The sequence below is a fragment of the Aspergillus oryzae genome, chromosome 2 (assembly GCF_000184455.2).
Source record: "Aspergillus oryzae RIB40 DNA, chromosome 2".
NCBI lineage: Eukaryota > Fungi > Ascomycota > Eurotiomycetes > Eurotiales > Aspergillaceae > Aspergillus > Aspergillus oryzae.
Window position 1 is genome coordinate 1,634,738 of NC_036436.1, and position 20,116 is coordinate 1,654,853.

The 20,116-nt window shown below is 49.8% G+C and overlaps 7 protein-coding genes across 7 annotated transcripts; 4 read left to right on the forward strand and 3 right to left on the reverse strand.

Annotated features, from left to right (window-relative positions):
- Positions 1-91: 91 nt before the first annotated feature.
- Positions 92-2,300, forward strand: AO090001000625 (putative glutaminase; the record flags this gene model as incomplete). Its single annotated transcript, XM_001819074.1, has 2 exons — positions 92-524; positions 586-2,300. The coding sequence occupies 2 exons, from the start codon at positions 92-94 to the stop codon at positions 2,298-2,300; spliced, it is 2,148 nt and encodes a 715-aa protein (XP_001819126.1).
- A 621-nt stretch (positions 2,301-2,921) lies between these two features.
- AO090001000626 (uncharacterized protein) lies at positions 2,922-5,366 on the forward strand (the record flags this gene model as incomplete). The annotated part of the gene is made up of 4 exons (XM_001819075.3): positions 2,922-2,930; positions 3,070-3,220; positions 3,307-3,418; positions 3,521-5,366. The coding sequence occupies 4 exons, from the start codon at positions 2,922-2,924 to the stop codon at positions 5,364-5,366; spliced, it is 2,118 nt and encodes a 705-aa protein (XP_001819127.1).
- A 1,206-nt stretch (positions 5,367-6,572) lies between these two features.
- yap1 (putative bZIP transcription factor AP-1/Yap1) lies at positions 6,573-8,451 on the reverse strand (the record flags this gene model as incomplete). Its single annotated transcript, XM_001819076.3, has 4 exons — positions 6,573-6,723; positions 6,787-7,144; positions 7,208-7,916; positions 7,978-8,451. 4 exons carry the CDS (start codon positions 8,449-8,451, stop codon positions 6,573-6,575), a joined length of 1,692 nt encoding a protein of 563 aa, XP_001819128.1.
- A 2,053-nt stretch (positions 8,452-10,504) lies between these two features.
- Positions 10,505-11,488, forward strand: AO090001000628 (uncharacterized protein; the record flags this gene model as incomplete). Its single annotated transcript, XM_001819077.3, has 3 exons — positions 10,505-10,555; positions 10,608-11,343; positions 11,400-11,488. The coding sequence occupies 3 exons, from the start codon at positions 10,505-10,507 to the stop codon at positions 11,486-11,488; spliced, it is 876 nt and encodes a 291-aa protein (XP_001819129.1).
- Positions 11,489-12,093: 605 nt separating this feature from the next.
- Positions 12,094-13,976, reverse strand: AO090001000629 (uncharacterized protein; the record flags this gene model as incomplete). The annotated part of the gene is made up of 2 exons (XM_023234634.1): positions 12,094-13,339; positions 13,417-13,976. 2 exons carry the CDS (start codon positions 13,974-13,976, stop codon positions 12,094-12,096), a joined length of 1,806 nt encoding a protein of 601 aa, XP_023089740.1.
- An 823-nt stretch (positions 13,977-14,799) lies between these two features.
- AO090001000630 (uncharacterized protein) lies at positions 14,800-16,319 on the reverse strand (the record flags this gene model as incomplete). The annotated part of the gene is made up of 3 exons (XM_001819079.1): positions 14,800-15,987; positions 16,036-16,196; positions 16,244-16,319. The coding sequence occupies 3 exons, from the start codon at positions 16,317-16,319 to the stop codon at positions 14,800-14,802; spliced, it is 1,425 nt and encodes a 474-aa protein (XP_001819131.1).
- Positions 16,320-16,601: 282 nt separating this feature from the next.
- Positions 16,602-18,304, forward strand: AO090001000631 (cytochrome P450; the record flags this gene model as incomplete). The annotated part of the gene is made up of 2 exons (XM_001819080.1): positions 16,602-16,731; positions 16,782-18,304. The coding sequence occupies 2 exons, from the start codon at positions 16,602-16,604 to the stop codon at positions 18,302-18,304; spliced, it is 1,653 nt and encodes a 550-aa protein (XP_001819132.1).
- Between the last annotated feature and the right edge of the window lie 1,812 nt (positions 18,305-20,116).

Genomic DNA, 20,116 nt, shown 5'->3' on the forward strand with positions numbered 1-20,116 from the left:
TTCGCCCAGTTGACCGCCGAGTCACTACATCTATCATTTTATTTCTATAATCGTCAAATTGCCAGGAAAACACTCAAAGCTTCCAATCGTTATGTATATTGATTTTCGAGATCGTTTAGGGATTGGCACCCTCTTCACGACGGTCATCTCTATGCTCTCGCGCGAGCGAGACTCTATAATTTATCGGCCAGCCCTGCCTCCTTCCTACCCCTTGGCAGTTCGGAACCCATATCTCTCGACATGGATGCCTAGCGATCAGGTCAAGACCTTGCCGTATTCGGAGCCTCAGTTTTGGGCCGGACAGAGTCTCTCCTGGTCGGTGATGGCGCGGATTGACGGGGAGACGTACAGCTTGATGAATGGGAAGAATGCAGGTGATGATATTCTTCCGGCTGTCGTTTCTAGTGCAGAATATACTTCTGCTCATTCAATATTTACCCTGTCTGCTGGTCCGGTGACTGTCACCCTAGATTTCTTTTCACCTGTGTCGCCTTTCAACCATCTCCGACAGTCTCTCCCTTTCAGTAAGAAATGCTATCTATGATCCATGATAATCATGTCGATAGCTGATACCAGTGCTTGTAGGCTATCTAACAGTCTCATTGTCGGCGGCGTCTTCCAGCAGCATTCAGATATATTCTAGTATTGATGACCGATGGGTAGGAAAGCAAGAAAACACCGACCGTAACTTCCAGATGAAAGATACTACTGCTATCTTCTCCCTTGGAATCAATAATCCTACCCTGTACGAAGAGCGTGATGATATGGCAACATGGGGTGAGGCTATCTTTGCATCCCGTTCAACACCCTCTTCCAAGCTTTCCTTTGCATCGGGAAAGTGCGAGAACATACGCTCCCACTTTATCAAAACAGGGCAGCTGAATGGCAATGATCCTTGGTTTCCTGGGGGAATTGTAGCTCTATCACATGACTTAGGAATAGTTACTGGCAGTCAGTCCGTGAGATTTGCCGTTGGCTATGTGAGAGAGAAGGCAATCAATTACCTCGGGGCGCCATATACGGGATATTATAGAGCGAACTACTCAGGGACACCTGAGGCAGTCACCTATTTTCTGGATGATTATCAGGATGCTCTCCGGGAATCGTTGAAGCTTGACTTAGAGCTGTCCACTAAAGCTAAGGCCACCGCAGGGCAGAAGTATGCGGACATTGTTACGCTATCGACCCGTCAGGCTTATGGAGCTATTGATCTGACTATTCCTAATGATTCACTTGACATCGATAATACACTGGCGTTTGTGAAAGAGCTCTCCAGCGATGGAAATCTTAATACTGTTGATGTTATTATGCCTGCCTTCCCGATATATTACGTCATGAATCCTGACTACATACGATTATTGCTAGAACCGATGATGAGGTACCTTGCAGCGGGGCGCTGGCGGGAGCCATATGTAATTCATGACATGGGCTCTCATTACCCCAATGCTACTGGGCATGACAACCAACAAGCCGAGCCAATGCCCATTGAGGAATGCGGTAACTTGATGGTCCTAGCACTAGCATATGTGCGCGCAACTGGCGATAGAGAATGGGTGGCCGAGTACCAAGATATCATGAGACCCTACGCGGACTATCTGGTTGACAATGGTGTTGAAATTGCGGAGCAGCTATCTTCCAATGATGCCGCAGGGCCTCTTGCTAATGAGACAAACCTGGCCATCAAGGCTGCAGTGGGCATTAAGGCATTCGGTCAATTGACTGGGCTTACTGAGTACTCCCGTATTGGCAAGGAGCGTGCAGACCTCTTCTTCAACCAGCAGCTCGGAACCGATCAACAAAAGACACACTTCGTGCTGCAATACCCGAACAAACCAGCCTCCTGGAAAATTCCATATAATTTATATCCAGATGTGTTGCTTGATCTTGACACTTTTCCTCCAGAGGTTCACCAAATGTCAAGCGCATTTTTCAAGTCGGTCCGAGGAGAGTTTGGAGTTCCTCTTGATAGCCGTCAAGACTGGGCCAAATCTGATTGGAATATGTGGCTGGCTGCCACCTTCGAGTTGGACACACGAAACGAGTTTGTTGAAGACCTGTGGACATTTATGACCAACGGAAAGCATAATTGGCCTTTCTCTGATCGCTATGTTGCCACATCAGCCAAAGGGGCAAGTCCCGGGGTGCCTATCTTGTGTCGTGCTCGGCCGACGGTAGGTGGGCATTTTGCGCTTATGGCCTTGAATGGGCCCAGATCTCTTTGGGGCACTGTGCCTGGCGCAATGGAATTACCGAACACTATGGATGAAGAGGATTTTGAGACGCAAAGAGAGGAGCTGTGACACTGCCCTGCGTTGGTGGAGCCGCTTGTCTTTCTAGTGTCGAGAGTCTTTTTGCATTGACATTGGATTTATTATGCGAGTAACACTATGAGTACTATGCATAACTATAACTCCTCCATTGGGAAGAGTGAATAGAAAGTATAGGGATGGTAGTCAATCATTGAAAGTGAAGATATACATGCTGTTGCCACTAAGTCAGGGTCCGTTGCCACTAAGCCAGGGTCCGTTGCCATATATCAGATACGAGACTATTGTGGCCGTTTAGATCACCATTTCCAAGCTATTTGGCCATGGCAGAAAACCTGTCACCCATGCGTTGTTGGAGTTACTTAACAGTAGCATGAATTTTCAGGCACCAAGGAAGCAACGACACCCCTGGGTATTACATAAGCGGTCGCGGCCTCAGGTTGTTGTGTCCCGTCAGGTCAGTGACACTCTTCCCCAAGAGTTTCGCTGCATCCAAACTGCTTCGCCGCTGTGTTTAGCTTTCTTTCTCCCTGTTCGTTCGCCGTCTTGTCTTTTGCTTCTTCTTCTTCTTTCTCTTTCTCTCCCTCCTTTTCGCTTCATCGCTACCTATAAGCCTTTGTCTCTCATATTCCGCCCCTTGATCAGATCCTACTCATGGCTTCTGTATGTATTCCCTCTGTTTGACCTCCGTCATTTGCTCTCCCGTGCAGATAGCTGGCCAACGTCATGGCTCGCCCACCACGCGTTTGTACGCGCCAGCAGAACAAGCATGCCTACTGACACCCCTGTGCTTCTCTTCTAGCCCCGTCCTCCGCACAACTTCGGTCCGCAAGGCTATCCTCTCCCCAACGGTGCTACTGGTCCCGTTCCTGGCGCCACCCCTCTTCTGCCAAACAACGGTCGAGTCATTCAGAACGGCCCCGTCAGAGTCCTGTGCATTGCGGATGTTAGAGGTAGGCTTTCCTAGCATACACAATCGAGACGTGGTAGAGATGCGCTTAGCTAACTGGCGTTTCTTTTTTCCGTTTGTGTTACGCAGGTAATCTGAAGTCTCTGAATGAGTTGGCCAAACAGGCCCGTGCAGATCATATCATCCACACCGGTGATTTCGGCTTCTATGATGACACATCGTTGGATAGGATTGCCGAAAAGTAAGTAATGCACTTGATATTTGAGCTTATCTACGGATCAGATTACGTTGGGGCTTCGGTGTCTGGGATAGAATTCACTGACGGCTGGGTATCCAAAATTAGGACCCTTAAGCATGTGGCCCAATACTCTCCTCTGCTTCCTGAAAATGTGAAGCGGGCCATCGCACAAACTCCTCCCCAGCAATCCATTAAGCAACGATTCTCCCCCGACCAGCTACCCCTCTCAGAGCTTTCTATGTTGCTCGACAAGCGGCTCACACTTGATGTCCCTGTATACACCGTTTGGGGTGCCTGTGAAGATGTTAGGGTGCTGGAGAAGTTTCGCTCTGGAGAGTATAAGGTGAATAACCTTCATATTATCGACGAGGCCAACTCGCGCCTACTGGATATAGGTGGTGTCAAGCTTCGTCTGCTGGGACTGGGAGGCGCGGTGGTCATGCACAAGCTGTTCGATAACGGCGAGGGCAAGACCACTATTGCCGGTGGCCTAGGCACCATGTGGACCACTTTACTGCAAATGGGTGAGCTAATTGACACAGCAAACCGTGTGTACGACCCATCGGAAACCCGTATCTTTGTCACTCATGCGTCACCCGCGCGCGAAGGAATGCTTAACCAGCTATCCGTGACCCTGAAAGCTGATTTCTCTATTTCTGCCGGTTTGCATTTCCGCTACGGCTCATCCTACAACGAATTCTCTGTGAACCCCTCATTGGACCACTACCGAGGCAAGCTGGCCGCATCGAAGGCTTCCTTCAACGATGTTTGGGAGACGGTGCGCGGTGAGGTCGAGGCTGCAATTGCCTCTAACGAAGCCCAGAAGACGCTCTTGGACAATGCTCTCGATGTGGTGCAGAAGATGCCTACAATCGCTAACGGTGGGAACCCGTTCGGCGGACCTACCGGCCCCGGAAACGCAGCTGGTCAGGTCGATGAAAGCGCTTTCAAGAACATGTGGAACTTCAACCTTGCAGATGCAGCATTTGGTTTCCTAGTCCTTGAGATCGAAGCCGGCCGTATCGCGACGGAAATGCGCGCTCAGGGTTTTAACTTCGCACACCGCGGCGGTAAGCCTCCTGTGCCTGCTGTTGCTGGACAGCCCAATCCTCCTGTGCCTACCGGTACCCCTGGTGTGGCCTCCCCGGCAGCTCGTCCCGCTGTTCCTCAGTTTGGTCAGGCCCAACCGGTTGCTGGACGTCCTGCCGCCCCTCAACAGCCGCAGCCTCAACCTCAGCAGGGACAAGCCAAGGCTCCCGCTGCAGCCCCCGCTCGTACTTCCCCAGTTCCCGTTATTCCCAAGCCTGCAACTCCCCAGCCCTCCGGCCCAGCTGCCTCGCAACATGCCCCTACATCGCCTGAAAAGGCTGCAGAGGCCAACGGCACTTCACAGCCTGAGAAGCCATCCGAGTCGCCTATGCCCAGGCCTGAAAAGAAGCAAAGCAACGGACTATTCGTGTCGAACGTTGACAACGAACAGGCCGTTCGTGACCTGTTCCCTGAGGAGGACAAAGCAAAGATTGTCAAGCTCGACAAATGGGGCAAATACAACCACGTTGTGATGTTCAACAGTGTCGAAGAGGCCAAGGCTGCTCTCGATCGTCAGCCCCCAGAGCACAAGAAGCCCACACCCCCCGGTCAACCTCGCAAGCCTAACATCAAGTTCTTCGAAGACCGTGGTAGCCACCGTGGCAATGCTGGCACGTGGCAGAGCAGCAACCGGGGAGGCAACACTTCTCAGCGTGGATACCAAAGCGGTGGTGCCAGCGACAGTGAAGGGGGACGGGGACGTGGTGGATTCAGCGGACGTGGCCGCGGCCGTGGCGATCGTGGTCGAGGCGGACGCGGTGGTCGCGGCGGTTTCAACAAAGGAGGACCTACATCTGACTCACCTGCTCCATCGACATCGACTCCATCTGGTGAGAAGCCCGCCGCGGCTGGCGATGCTTAAGCATAGCTGAGTCGTTTTAACGTGTCTCCTTGGTTCTGCTGTGTTGAAAATTATTAACGCTTTTTTTTTTTTGCCGGCCATGTCTTCACATTCAACCTTCCTCTACCGTGTGTTCTCTTGAAGTCACATCGGTCCCTCATATCCTAATTTTTATTCATGTGATATTTTCCTTTCCCATTTTGTTTTCTTCTGAGCGAGATGTACGTGAAACACTACACTTCATTTCCTTGTTCCTAGTAGACGCTCGTCACCCCCTAGGATTCTTTAGCCCGGGCTACCGGAAGGTTGTTGGTGCAGTTCAATGCAGTACAGGTTGAGATGAAGATGGTGCGATGATGAAAGGGAAAGAGACAAAAAGCGACGGATCAAAAAGGAAAAAATCATAAAAACAGCGTCAACATCAACGCAATTTTTTGTATCTTAAATTTTTTTCCTACCTTCCTGGACGCACCAATATCGATACCCTTGTAGCTTTATCGTTCCCTGAGCTTCAAGTACGGAACTGTGTGGTATTTTCTCATTTACTTGTAGCGTCTGTCTGAAAAGCTGGTTTGAACGTTTCAAGTTCACATGGAAATTGTGGATGTCAAGTCAGAGTAGAGAGTAGAATAATTAATTCAATATCAACATGAACAATTCCCTTGATGGTATTAACAGAAGGAGAAAAGGAATCAATCGTTAATAGGCACAACTATCGTAACCCGTGAACCAAGAAGTATGTAAAACTAGAGACTCCAGACCTCTGATATGATCATATCCAGCACAACGCAAATGCGCCTCATCCGAAAATTTTCTTTCAATAGCCAGCCGTCCAGCCGGCAACTTACTGTACGCCGGTAAGGGGAAACAAAGCACGCATGATTTGATCATCGGTGTACATGCTTTCCAAGCCGAGACCAGTAATGAGTTTATAACCGAACTGTGCCTCCCCGTTCGCCTTGTATGATACCAAAGACCGAAGAGAAAAAGGAAGAATAAAGCATGAAGAGACAGATACCTCACAAATACATATCGTTGGATAATGTTGATCCCAAAATGAAAGTAGATGGTACATATACCAGAGCGTATGTGACTCAATTTTGCGAGTATGATAGTGCCCAGATGCCTTGCTCGTCATGACGTCAGTTGCAGTGTTGTATCATAGTAGATATGGGTATCAAAAACTGCAGCACGCGATTGTGCATTATAGTCAGATGGCAAAGATTATTATTTGACGCGACCCATGATATCCTCCACGTCCTTTTGGTTCACAACTACACCACCCTCCGAACAGCGGGCCTTCGTACGCAATTCGGAGCAAAGATTGTCGACGTCAATTTCGCCATTGCGGAACTTCTCCATAGACTGCAGGCGGTCCCTACGGTAGATAAAGTCAGTATGCCAGTGATAATCCATGGGAACCCACATTAAGCCGACATACCAAATCTTGGTGCAAGACAACATCTGTGATTTGTCCTCCCCAGGCACCACCTCCTCATCCAATTTGTTGTCGATTTCAGCAATCAAATCCTTCTTCGGTGGCTGCGGGTTAGCCACCTCATTAAAATTGTGAGATGGACTTCCCAGATCCGGCAAGGGGAAGGCATCGTCAAAGAAGGTACCGAAGTCCTGCGACAAAATTGCATCTTGAGGTTCTCGCCAGTCTCCGAACAGCACTGGATCGAACTGACCCCCATTCTGCTGCGCCAGAAGGTCCAGTCCAGGTCCGGGTGTTTGTTCGTAGTTGTTGTTGGGTTGGCTGGGGGTATTCGACACGCTCTCGCTTTTGCCTCTCACAGCTGGAATAGGGTTATTGATATTGCCGCACGCCATGCCGAGTTGTGCGCAGAAGGAGGCCTCACCATCAATGGTGCTATAGGTACAAGCATGATGATTTTGAACACTGTCATTAAGCTTCGTAGCAGGCGAATTTGATGACGGTTCCGGCGATGTGCCATTCGAAGACAGCATCTGACTTTGGTGTGAGTCCGATGAGGATGATGGAGAACAAGAATTGGAGGAATCATGTGATGATGCGGACTGTCTGATATTGTACACCGATGGAACCTTAGGAGAGGGGTTGTTGGAGACTCCATTAGCGGCTTTGGCAGTTGGCATTCCACGGTTGTTTGAGCCGTTGAGTGTTTCCCGAGTCATAACACCTGGAACTTGGGAGTCGCTTGTCGCCGGAGAAGAACCATCCCTAGGCTTGTTTTGGTTTGACTTGGTCAATGGGCCATTAAAGATGTGCCCTCCGGGAAGGTCTCCGAACTTGGGGAAATCGAACATGAAGTCGTTGTTATTGAGGCCGTACAAATTCCTAGAATGAGCGCTCGGGATAGCGCTCATGGCAGAGATTCCACTGCCGGTAGTCAGCCATGAGAGACGCTTGCGGTACTCCCTGAGCTCCACTTGCAAACGCTCGACCTGAGCGCGGAGTAGTCCGTTCTCCTGGTTTGCATCGTCAGAGGCCTTCTGCAACTCATCCACTTTGGTCTCCAAGTCCTTCAAATGCTTCTCCTTGCGCTCACGGAATGCCCGCTGCGCTGCACGATTCTGCGCCTTGCGCTTCTAGAGAGCATGTTAGTAACACAAACCCCGATCAATCTACTCCACAGATTTCAATGCATACCGAAGTAGGCTCTGAAGTCAACGGCTTTCTACCTGGTTTTTTCGCTGCTTTGTCATCGCTTTCTCTGCGCTTCTTTCCCGACTCTTCGTTTTCGTTGTCCGACATATCCTTCCGCTTTTCGCCTACCTCGTGTTCCTCAGACGGGAGACTTCCCGGTAGGTCACCAATTAGATTCTCGGAGCCCGGAAAATCAAAGTCAAGCTCCGGGTTAAAGTCTAGGAAAGGACTCTCATCATCTCCGTAACCCAATCCACCGGAGCCAGGATGCGTTTTATTGAATCCTGGTGACATGCTGAAGCTGCCAGACGACATGTTTCCAGGAGTGCTGTCTGGATCTGTCTTCGCTTGGGATCTTTGCTTATCGTTCTGTTGTTTTTGAGGGGGTTGGTTGGAGGAAAGAGCGGCAAGAAGAAGGTCTTGTTGATCGGGGGAGAGGTATAGACCTTGATGATAGAGGGTATTGTAATCGGCCATCGTGATTGTCGTATCTTCCGAAGTAAAATAGATATGCGAGAAATTCCAGACGCCGGGGCCACTCGTATGCTGAGAGAGACCGAGAATCAAATCCAAATCAAACACTCGACTTGGCTGTTTGAACCGTTGTGAGAGCAAGGCCGGGCTTCCCGCCCGTTCGTTCTATCGTATGAAGTCGCCAGTGATAAAAAGGTATCTGTGTGATGAATGATTCAAGACAAATACTCAAAGCGGCAGTAATTGAGGGGACGTAGCGTCAAGAATTGACGTTACAGCGATGGCGGAAAACGCGGTAATTTTTGTAAGGATTCGAGGATAAATGAACTAAGGGATGCTTCCGACTACAAGCTGAAATTGATAGCAACTGGCTGAGATCCGGCAGAGAGAGAGGCACAAGTGACTGGTTAAAGAAAAAAAATTGACGTAGTCGGAAGTGGTGTACAGACACCGGGCAAGCAGCAGGACGATCCAAAGGGAGCTCAACCCCGATGCACAGTAAATAGGAGCTCCAAGACACGTAGGGGATAATCAAACAGAGGGTGAGGTGAAGAAAATGCAGGTTGATCCAAAGGTAGGTTCAGGGCAAGGTGTGTGAAAGGAGGGGCTCGGGGGGAGGCGAATGAGGCTAGAAACGGAGCAGTAGGCGGAGCAGAAATGCTGAGAATGGATCAAGATACGTCAGATCAATTGGTGCCTACTTCAGGCTGACAGGGAACCAATCGATAGGGGGGAAACGAATGCTAGAGAAGAGACCAGGGGGAGGATGAAGAAAGAAGAGAACGAGTTGGCGTAAGAGGGGAAGAGATGAGCCGATGCATTGCAGTCATTCGATACGGTACAGCGATGACTAGCCTGAGGTACCACTCTTTTGGTCGCCGAAAGAGCGGCAGCCCCTTTAGCGCGTGGTTATTGGTTGCCTAACCCCAGGGTTACTGATCAGGGCCAATCAGGGTGACGGATCGTGGACGCTAGTTCGGAACCAGAAAATCCCAGGTGCTGCTTAGAAATCAGGCCAGACCCTCTTTTTTCTTTCGCATTTTCTGCCACTTTCCATTCCCTCGTGTTTAAAGCCGTTTGGTTCCCGCCACTCAGCAGATCCCATCCGAAGTCTCTCCACATCGTGGCTCTCGGTCGACTGATAAGATGAACTCTTCCTTTTTCTGTGGAGATATTACCCTCTTTCTTTCACCTCTCGTTGACCATCACTTTCGCAGTTCTCTTCCCTTTGTTATGATATCATTTTTATCTTGTTCGTTTTTCTACATGTACACAGTGCAGCAATATCTCCATTTTCTTATCCCCACGGATGGATGTCAGCGTGAAACATCCGCCCTTATCGTCAAATCCTCCCAGATGGGTCCAGGTTGATCTAACAATTGGACCAGTTTCCTCCGAGTTCGGGTCTTCCGTGACTCATCAACAGTTTGTTTTATGTAGATCGACGAATTGGGGAACTCTCAAGAGAATGCGTACCCTGTAACCCCCAACATATGCTACCATTGTTGGGCAATTGCTGTAATGGTTTTGATAGGTGAAACACGGTAAGGACCTGGATCTCTCAAGGTGCGCCACAAGTAAGCCGTGAGCACCAGTGGCAATAGGATTTGGCTCTGTTCCACAGGATGAATCTCCGTTAGTCGGTCAATTCCTTTGAATCTCCGGGGTGACGTGATATTCAATTTCAAGTTATCACTATGAGATCGTCATCAGTGCCCCAATCACCTTCTAACTACAACGAGTGTAGTTTGTAGATTCTTAAAGTAATTAAGCTAATGGGGGGAGATCCACTCCCATATTGACTGATGGTGAAGACATCCGGAGTGCATCCCACCTGCAGAAGAGACCCTCACGTGATGCACTAACCACAAGGGGAACGTGCACTATCTTATCCCAACTTCTCTTTGGGTCTTATCTTTGCCATCTGCAAATAGTTCCAAGACAACGTTGGTCTTTTCAATAGCGCATTTTCTTCTTTTCTTCCCTCTGCTCTCGCAATCCACTATTTGGTTTGATCCTGTTAATTTCTTTTTCCGAAAAGTTCTTATATTCCACAATGTCGGACGTGGCAGCTCTGGAAGCCGAGGTCAAGGAATTCAAGCTACAGGTATATGTGTCGAATAGTTGTTGAACTTTGATATCTAACCCAGCGGGTGCAGCTTGAAACCGTCCAATCGAGTTTGCAGGTAGATCCAGATAATACGGAACTTCAGAGTCTCAAAACTGAGTTGGAAGAACTTATTAACCTCACCGAAACCTCCATCGCCGAGCTCAAACCTCCCGCCCCGTCCACGTTGAAAACATCGCTTCCGCTAAAAGATCAAGGACCCCGGGGTAGCTATTCCACATCTCAGACGGGATATCGAAAGCCAACAGTTGAGCAGACGGAAGAGTCGGTCCCACCGGCATCTTTCTCCGTTAATGAACATGTTCTTGCTCGTTGGACTTCGGGCGACAACTCCTTCTACCCTGCCCGCATCACCTCCATCACTGGCTCCTCCAGCAACCCTGTTTACCTGGTCTCCTTCAAGTCCTACGGCACGGTGGAATCATTAACTGCAAAAGACCTTAGGCCTATCTCTGGCAATGATTCGCGTAAACGCAAGGCTGATGGAAGCTCAGGCAATTCCGCATCCCAATCCCCAGCACCACAACTGCCAAACTCGAGCGTGATCTCTGCAGCTGCAGATATCAATCCCGCATTGGCGAACCAGGCGCGGCAAGAGCCAAGCAAGGTAGGCGATGGCCCCGCGCGTCCCGCAAAGGCACCTCGGAAGGTCAAAGCCAACCGCGAGCTTGAGGCGGGTAAGATGAAGTGGAAGGATTTTGCGAGCAAGGGAAAGCTGGGACGGAAAGAGAGCATGTTCCGGACTGGAGACAGTGTCAGCGCCCGAGGTATGCTTTTCATGATTTGGTGTCCAATAGACCATGGCTAATCTCTACATCGGCAGTGGGCTTTACTGGGTCTGGTCAAAAGATGCGCAAAGACCCCACCAGGACGCGACATGTGTATCAACAAGCCGAGGATGAAGGCTACTGATAACGTAGCTCTGGAGTTTTCACAGGGGTTTTCCATGACAGGATGGGCTTGGTTTTTTTTTTTCTCCTTATTGTTCATATGCTGTTTTTGCTCAAGCTATCTATTGTTCCCATTACTAACAGGCTGTTGGTGGCAGATAAGTCATCTCATGATTGTCGAGGCAAGGAGTAGTCGTACATAGAACGCGGCTTCAAGATATTGGTGATTCTTTACCCCATGAGTCTCTGGCGTCCCTCCTGCACGCGATCATTTCTAATCCGCCATCCTGTTAGGTATTATGGTACGTTTATTGGGAAATAGGTTCTGATTGCCCAACGTACTGGTCTTCCACGTAGTAGTTGATCCGACACAGCAACATAGATCCTGGAGAATCGACGACTAGGCACTTGCGTAAATGTCACTGTAAAACTGGAGTAGATGATCCAAATATTTGATTATAGCGCTATGCCCCAATTTTCGACCAGGAAGATATCCCATACATTGACAATTGCATATACTCGTACCTTCTATATATAATGTCTACGATTCTGTGTAGAGTTTGTGGACTCTTTGACGTTGATATCACGAGCGCTATGAAGCAATTATTTTATTTCTCTAAGCAAGCATCAAGATATAGCTATTCCAGTATAGCAGCCGTTGTCCCGCCACATCACTGACTTCTCCCCATCATTCACTCGATATACACTTCCCCCCAAATCCGTCACATATACCTGCTTTTTTCCGTCCAGTTTGATCCCGATAGGTTCGTGGAATTGCCTTGCTAATATTTCCTTCTTGCTTTGAAGCTCCGCTTTATCAGCCCTGCCACTAACATCCACCCGATTCAACGAACACCCCGTTGGATGTTCGCCACGATCAGTCCAGTATAGCAACTGATTTTCCACATCCAATTCCAAGTCAATCGGTTCAGGCAATCCTTCCAACAATAGCTCAATGTCTTGTCGATTATCCGCTGTCTGACCAACTGGGATATCAATACCAGCTCGGAAAATCCGTCCCTGGCCACTTTTGCTGGGCCCCTTCTGCGTCCAGTAAATGTAACCTCGACCCATGTCCAAGGTGACACCGACACACCATCGCGTCATATCTTTTCTTTCCTCTGGCTTATCGAGAGAGCCAGTACGAACTAGAATGTCGTGATTGGTTCCGTCAAAATTGACTCGGTGCACGCCCATACCCTCACGATCACAGAAGTAGACCTTGCTGTTGACATCATCAACGACCAGTTGCTTCGGTGTATGCACCGTGCCAGAGGGCAAGAGAGTCTGGATATCCGTTCCGTCAAGGTTCGCCGAGTGTAGAGAGCCATCATTTGAGGCCGTCGAACGGCCCATATTCGTCCAGAAGATGCGAGATGCGGTTCGCGAGACGTCAATTCCATCCGGCAAGGACTGTCCTTCAATGAGAGTGCTCATCTTCCCAGTACTAGTGTGAAACTTGAGAATTCGCCCGGCAGTTGGAACGAGCGAGATATTGGAATTGTTTGACCCCAACCCGACGTCGAGTAAGTACAAGACCTCTTCATCCTTGACGCCATTTTCGGCAGACTTGGGAGGATACAATCCGCCCTTGTCACTCTTGAGTCCCAATTTCCCAGGTGAAATATATTTCTCACGCAGCCAGTCGACAGTCATGCGGCTGTCTAATCCTCTCTCTTGGACATAGTTATCCTCAATGAACGCCACCGTATCCAAACCAATCTGGTCCATCAATCGACACGGCGGCAAGCTAGACGGAAGCTGGAACATATTCTCCCACAGGAGATCAATCTCCTCAGGGGAACTGACATCTTCCGCGAGGATAAACATGATTTCCCGCTTAATAGCAGCCCAGAGACGATTAAAGATGAATCTAACCCAAATTAGCCATCATCCACGCACTATACCCATCATGCAAAGAAGGGAAGAGAGGAAAAGAAAAGAACATACCCAGTTGACTCCCGTCTCGCCGTAACAGGTATCATACCACAATCTCTCAACACACCCGTCAACAAATTGAACAACTTTGGACTCGTTTCTCCATCCGTCATCAACTCCACCGTCCGGATAGCAGGCGGCATTGTGAAATGCATATTCAGGACCATTTCCCTTCTCTCAGGTTTCACTTCGTCCAGCATGTGTCTCGATTTAAATGAACTGCTGTTCGATGCAATGATACAGTCGGCCGGTGCATTGCGATCGACTTCTGCAAATGTGCTGATCTTCAATGGCAGTTTCTCTGGTACGGCTTCTACAACAAGCCAGGCGTCTGTTACGGCGGCGGGGATCTCTGTAAAGGTCTTGTATGTACCACCGGTGCGTTGAGAAGGGGTAAGAGCTGTGAACTCCTGAAGATGACTGTTGATGTAGCTGGATGCGTCCGAGAGGGCTTGCGAGGAGGGATCGCGGATATGCACATTGTATCCGCCTGCAAGAAAGACGGAGGCAATGCGGCGGCCCAGCACCCCGGCTCCGAGTACCACGACGGGACGTGATGATGGTTGGGACATTATGTTTGGCTTTAATGCAGATAATATGATAGTATAGAATATACTCAATGTATGAGGATATACCAAGTTTCACATTAACACATCTTGGAACCCATTCTCTGAAACCCCCATCTAGCTCTTATATACTTTACCCAATACACACATCACAGCACCCAGATCCCCTATATGGATACATATAACGCGTATGCCGATATCCGATACCCATTGTTGAGCCGGTCCTCGGACACCCTCGGACTCGGTATGGAGATACTTCGGAACGGGGCCGGAATGGATACTTAACCCTATGGACCGAACTTTGGGATGATTGTATGCGCACCATATCGGCTTGGGACGCTCATATTTCGGGAAAGGTAGGTGGATGAAGTGTCCGTTTGGGATTCTACGGTGGGTATTGTTATGGAATGAGTTGTGCTAGCATAGTGCCGTTTAGCCGTGGAATGAGTACAAACTACTGTTGTGGTTTGTTCGTTGGTGATCTCGAGGTGGGCTTAGTATTGCTCAATGGATGTATGTTCTCTCTATTATTGGTGTCATGGTATAGTGTGTCGGATTTTCTCATTTTGGTTGGATAAGACAATGAACTAACTGCAAGTAACTGTGTGGTGTTGTTGTGAAGAATTACAGATTCTGGCTTTAGTCGCATACTGTGCATCCCACTGATATTTATCAGATATTGCCTAAGATTGTGTCTATCCAGTATACAGTATGCTAACTAATTTTAGTTACCTAGCATCGTCCGAGCAAAGGATTGTGGTATTTCTAGCAGTATATGAACCATAAAAAGCAGCCCAAATATATTCACTATCTATACACTATCTATGCACTAAAACAAGAAAACCTGATCCCCAGCCTTAGCAACAGCCCCAGGTATCGTCCATCCCATCCCTTGCAGGGTCTTCTTCATCGCCGCCACCATCGGCGGCGGCCCGCACAGCAACACTTTATTCTCCAGCGCAGCAGGCGCCAAATGCTTCGCAATAAGATCCCCATTCACAAACCCCTGATAACCCTGCCACGTCTCCCCGGGGTGGCTCAGCACATACTGCACCTGGAATTTTTCAGGATGACACCTCGCGAAGTTATCTAGCTCCGTGCGCAGCAGAATGTCCTCTTCCGTGTTATTCGCGTACAGCAGTGACACCTGCGTCTTGTCGCTGTCATCTTCGCAGATTGCCCGAATGAGCTGGTACATTGGTGTAATTCCTGTTCCACCTGCGATCATCCCGATGTGCTTCGCATATTGCCGGGAATATTGCATTGCGCCCTTGGGCCCGCGGATCTCGATTGAGTCGCCTACTTTCATCTGCTCTAAATGCTGGGTCATCGCTCCTTCGGGGTATACTTTGATGAGTAGCTCGATGCGACCTAGGTCGCTGTTGTTGGATACCGGTGTGTACGATCTCGAGACGCTTTGTCCGTTGATCGTTGCTCGTAGAGCAATGTGTTGGCCCGTCGGTAGGCCGAGGACATCATCCGGATTTGGCAGCGCAAAGATGAATCGATATACATGTGGTGCGACTTCAGTTTTGCTGGTCAAGGTGAATGATCGCCATTTGCGCGGATCCAAGACACTCGGTTTCTTGATTGGAATATTGGTCCGGGAGAGTCGGATCATACGTGCTGGTTTGGCTGGCCGACGGGGAACGTGATGGGTGAATTCTTGCTGCACGTCTAGCTTGGTCGAAATCCACATTCCCAGGCCCAGGGTTAGGGAGAACTGGACTGCACTGGCGATGCCTACGCCGGCCCAGAAATGGGATCCGTCGTGGCCCGGGCCCTGGCGGGGAGAGATGGATGTGGTGAGGGAGCGCAGAGCGTGAGCTATCTCGGTGGTGGTTATGCCACGGCGGTAGACTGTTATGGCGGATTTGCCTGCTAGACCGGTCATGGCGCATTTTATGATTGTTTGGATTATGGATGACCAGGAGGTGGAGGTTTTGACGTTGACAGCCGCAGATTGTGAGACTTGTTCGTAGGTTGGGCGGTAGATCTCGACAGATTCAGTATGTTCCTAGTCTTGTGAGTATAGAGATCAATGATAAATAGAATGAGTATTTACCTCTGTCGGTAAGTCGCCTACGTAGAAAGGCTCTAACTGTTCCCGGGCTTCGTCAGAGTGTCCGACTTCCTCGAAAGCTTCTGTAGCATCGGTGCCAGCGACCTCAAGAAGAATGGCATTCCCACCGGGGTGATCCTCAAGATATTTGGTCACATCGTAGACTATGAACAGTCAATATTTTTCTGGCTGGGTGATAGGAGAGACGAACCCTTGTTGTGGAGGACAAACCAGACATCGTCCGGTTTGCAGTGTTTTTGGACCTGTTCAAGGGTGAAGGACGGCATTTTGGTAGTATATGCAGTTTTACCCTTGAGAAGCAGAAATGGACAATTTAGTCATTTATATCCTCGACTGTCTTCTGCGACTCTTGTGCCGTTCTATCCAGACCATGAACCCTCGGGCGACCCTCGTACGAACTTCGGACGATGTCTCCGAAGCAGCCGAAGGTCAACGTGGTACGGCTATTTGGATGCCATCTTCAGATTCACATTCATGCAGGTATATAATAATGTCGTTTGCCGGTGACTCTTCAATCAAATCAGCTGGTTTAAGCATTGATATTCATTATGAAGTGTCAATTCTATCTCGTGGGCGACGACATCGCCACCGCGCAGTCGATACTTGTAGACTCACGCTGGAAGTTTGAAGACCTACAGCGCGCTGTCGGGGGAATTTTCCATGTCGCTCTGCCAACAGGTAAGCTTTCCACCAACACTTCTTCCTTATCAAAAGCCCTAACATTGCAGGAATCTCCTTCCACACCTCCGAGAACGAAACGTTGTCGTCCGTCGCCGACATTATCTCTGCCTCATCATCTCCCATCGGCCTTCGTATCGACGGCAATGCAGTACAGACCCCCCAAGGACCTAAAGGGCTGCCCTTGGTTGGTAGCTTCTATGAGATCTTTCCGGACCATCTGGGCAACCACTATCGACTCTTCCGCAAATACGGCCCAGTGATCAAAACCACTAACATGGGTAAAACCACCTACCTCACGGACGATCCCCAGGTCGCCTCAGTCTGTCTCGCAGAATCAGCCTACATGACCAAGAAGATCAACGAGAACCACCCCCTCTGGGGCGTAAAAGACAACACTGCCATCTTCATAGGCGACACAGAGACCGAGAACTGGCGTCTCGCTCACAAATACCTCCCTCCAGCCATGGGCCCCAAAGCGGTAAGACACTACACAGGCCTGATGCAAAACTGCGCAAGAAAGTCTCTGCCTGTATTCGACGAGTTGGACGGCCGTGACGAGTCATGGAACGTCTACCAGTACATGGTCAAGCTGGCCTCGCAGACTATCGGATCATTCTCCCTCGGCAAAGACTTCGGCCACTTCGACTCAGTCGACAGCCCCCTCCACCCGATCGTCACGAACATCGCCAATCTCCTCTCGCTCAATAAGAAGATCACTGCCCGCGGAGAATGGTACCGATACCTCCCCTTCGGCGACCCGGCCCGCCTCCGCCACGTCCAACACACTATCTACACATTGCTGCAGGAAGCCATCGACGAAGTCGCCGGCTCCGGCATCGCCGACGCCCCCATGAACGAGGCCGCTCTCAGCGCCTCCTGCGTCGTCGACTACCTCCTGCACGCGGTCGACGACAAAGGCGAGCACTTCCCGCAGGGCCTCATCCTCGCCAACATGCTCATCGTCACGGGCGCCGGTTTCACCACCACCTCCGCGCTCCTCTCCTGGCTCCTCTACTGTCTGGTCACATACGTAGGCACGCAGGACCGCCTCTACGCCGAGCTCGTCGAGCACGGCATCGTCGGCCCCAGCGGCGAACGCAACCAGACAACCTGGACCCCCGATCTCGCGCACAGCCTCCCCTACCTCGACAAGTTCGTCAAGGAGACGCAACGCCTCCACAACGCCAGTTTCCAGCCAGGGAGAACCACCAAGACTGACGTCGTGCTCCCGGGCGGGTATCGTCTCCCGCCTGATAGCGTTATTGTCCCGGCGTTGTATGCTATCCATACGAATCCCAAGACCTGGCGGGATCCGTTCCGGTTTGATCCTGATCGGTGGGATACGGAGGAGGTTAAGGGAAGACATCGTTGCGCTTATATTCCGTTTGCGACGGGGCCGAGGGGTTGTATTGGATTTAATTTTGCCTTGTTGGAGGTAAAAATTTTGTTGGCAGAGTTGGTGAGTCGGTATGAGTTTGTAAGGGACGGACTGGAAGCGATTGATTATGATCCTGAGTTTCAGTTGATTCGGCCGTTGAACTTTTATGTTAGGGCTAAGCGGAGGGTTTAGATGGTTATGTATCATTAATGGGTTGATAGAATGTACACTAGACATAGAATAGATATTCATGGTTAGAGTTGGACTGTATATTGTTAATTCTATCATATAAGTGGAGTTGGGGCACAGATCTCTTACAGTAACAGAGTCGTAGCTCTCGCCTGGATGTATATCACACCGCGACCTCTCGGTAAATCTCTCGCAATGCTTTCAGCGCCCGAGAATATGGCCCAAAATACCGAACATTTGTATCCGCATCGCACCATTCGGAATCCTTCTCCTCTTTCTCCAACACTGCGATCAGGCGCTGCACAAGTACCTCTGGATTCAGCTGGTCCTCCACAAGTGGTACCCTTAGCCCCTTGAGTGTAATTGCACAGCTAACCGCGTTGTGCACAAACGCCCACGATCGACAAACACTCGCAGAGAACCGATGAAGATCAAGAAAACTCTCGAGCGCTTGCATAGCTCGGTTCATACAGTCCATCGCAGCCCCATTGTAAAGGGGAGAATGAGGTTCCATTTCACTCAGATACACTCGACCCAGTCTGCAGATACCATATCCTAGATGAACTCCAAGGGCTAATCGTTCTAGATGATCTTGTACCGAGGTGCACCGTGCCTTGTTCGTGAGAAACGGAGCAGCGTCATCCCATACCTCTTCTAGTTGTTTTTTGTACTTGAGCGCGCTCTGTTGTGGGTCTTCGAGGTTTCCAGCTGTCTCTTGTCGTGCTTTGTTGAGGAGGATGTTGCAAATGGTGAAGATGGATTCTTGGAACGAGAGGCCTTCGGTCTGCTGTCTATACGGGATGGGGCAGCTCATTGTGATTGTACTTGGAGGGCGGTCATATGTGAACGATAGAAAGGTATCTTGCCAAACGATTGTCCACCTGCCCCTTGTTAGTAGTGCAGTCAGAGGCGTATATCGAGAGGGGTGAATACCATAGTTTGTTGCGTTGGAATTGCTCGGATTCTGGGAGAGACGGTGATGCTTCGTGGAGGCCGATACTTTGGGCTAACCGAATGGTTGCACCTGCTGCAATCAGTATAAATAGCTAGAGGTAGAGGGCCATATACCTACCCATCAGTATCCACGCACTGTTGGTATCCAGGTTGTTGCGCAGACAATGCCCGATCAGAGCCATGGCTTGGATCTGATCCAAATTGGTATGATTGAAAAAGTTTGACATGCGCAGGCATTGGAAAGATGAGCAAACTACATTGTAAGTTCAGTTCTAGCTTTTCCAACGAAAGGCAGTATCAACATACTGAGGACCTTTGATCTCAAATCCCGCTCCTTGATCGGATCATCCGAAAACTGCACCCCACAAGCTAACACTGCAAATAATAGCGCCAGCCAAGACGAATCAGGTCCGAGATCTTCGGCTGTAGCTTCTTGGGATGCAGCTCGTTCGTCCAAGAATGCGAACAAGGCAGGACCGAACTGGTCGATGGTCACCAACGACGGGTAAAATGGGTAAACAATTGATTGATAGATTTGCCAATATCTATGATAGTCAGTCTTGAGGAATCAGATACCGAGAGTCGCCGTCTTCAGAACTAAAAACTGGCAAGTCAGAGATGCATACCGGATGATATCCGAATCGTCCGGCAACGTCTCGCAGACGTTCTTGGCTGTCGCCTCCGCCCCCCAGAGATTGGCGAAAGGATATGTCCGTGGCACAAATTGGTCGATTAGTGCATCATGCAGCATCATATCCCCCGTTGCCGACACTTGACGGCACCCCAGTGCAAGAGGGGTGTCTGAGTGGCTGCCCAGATAGATAGTGGCTCCTGTAGCATCCTCGACAAAGTACCGTCCAG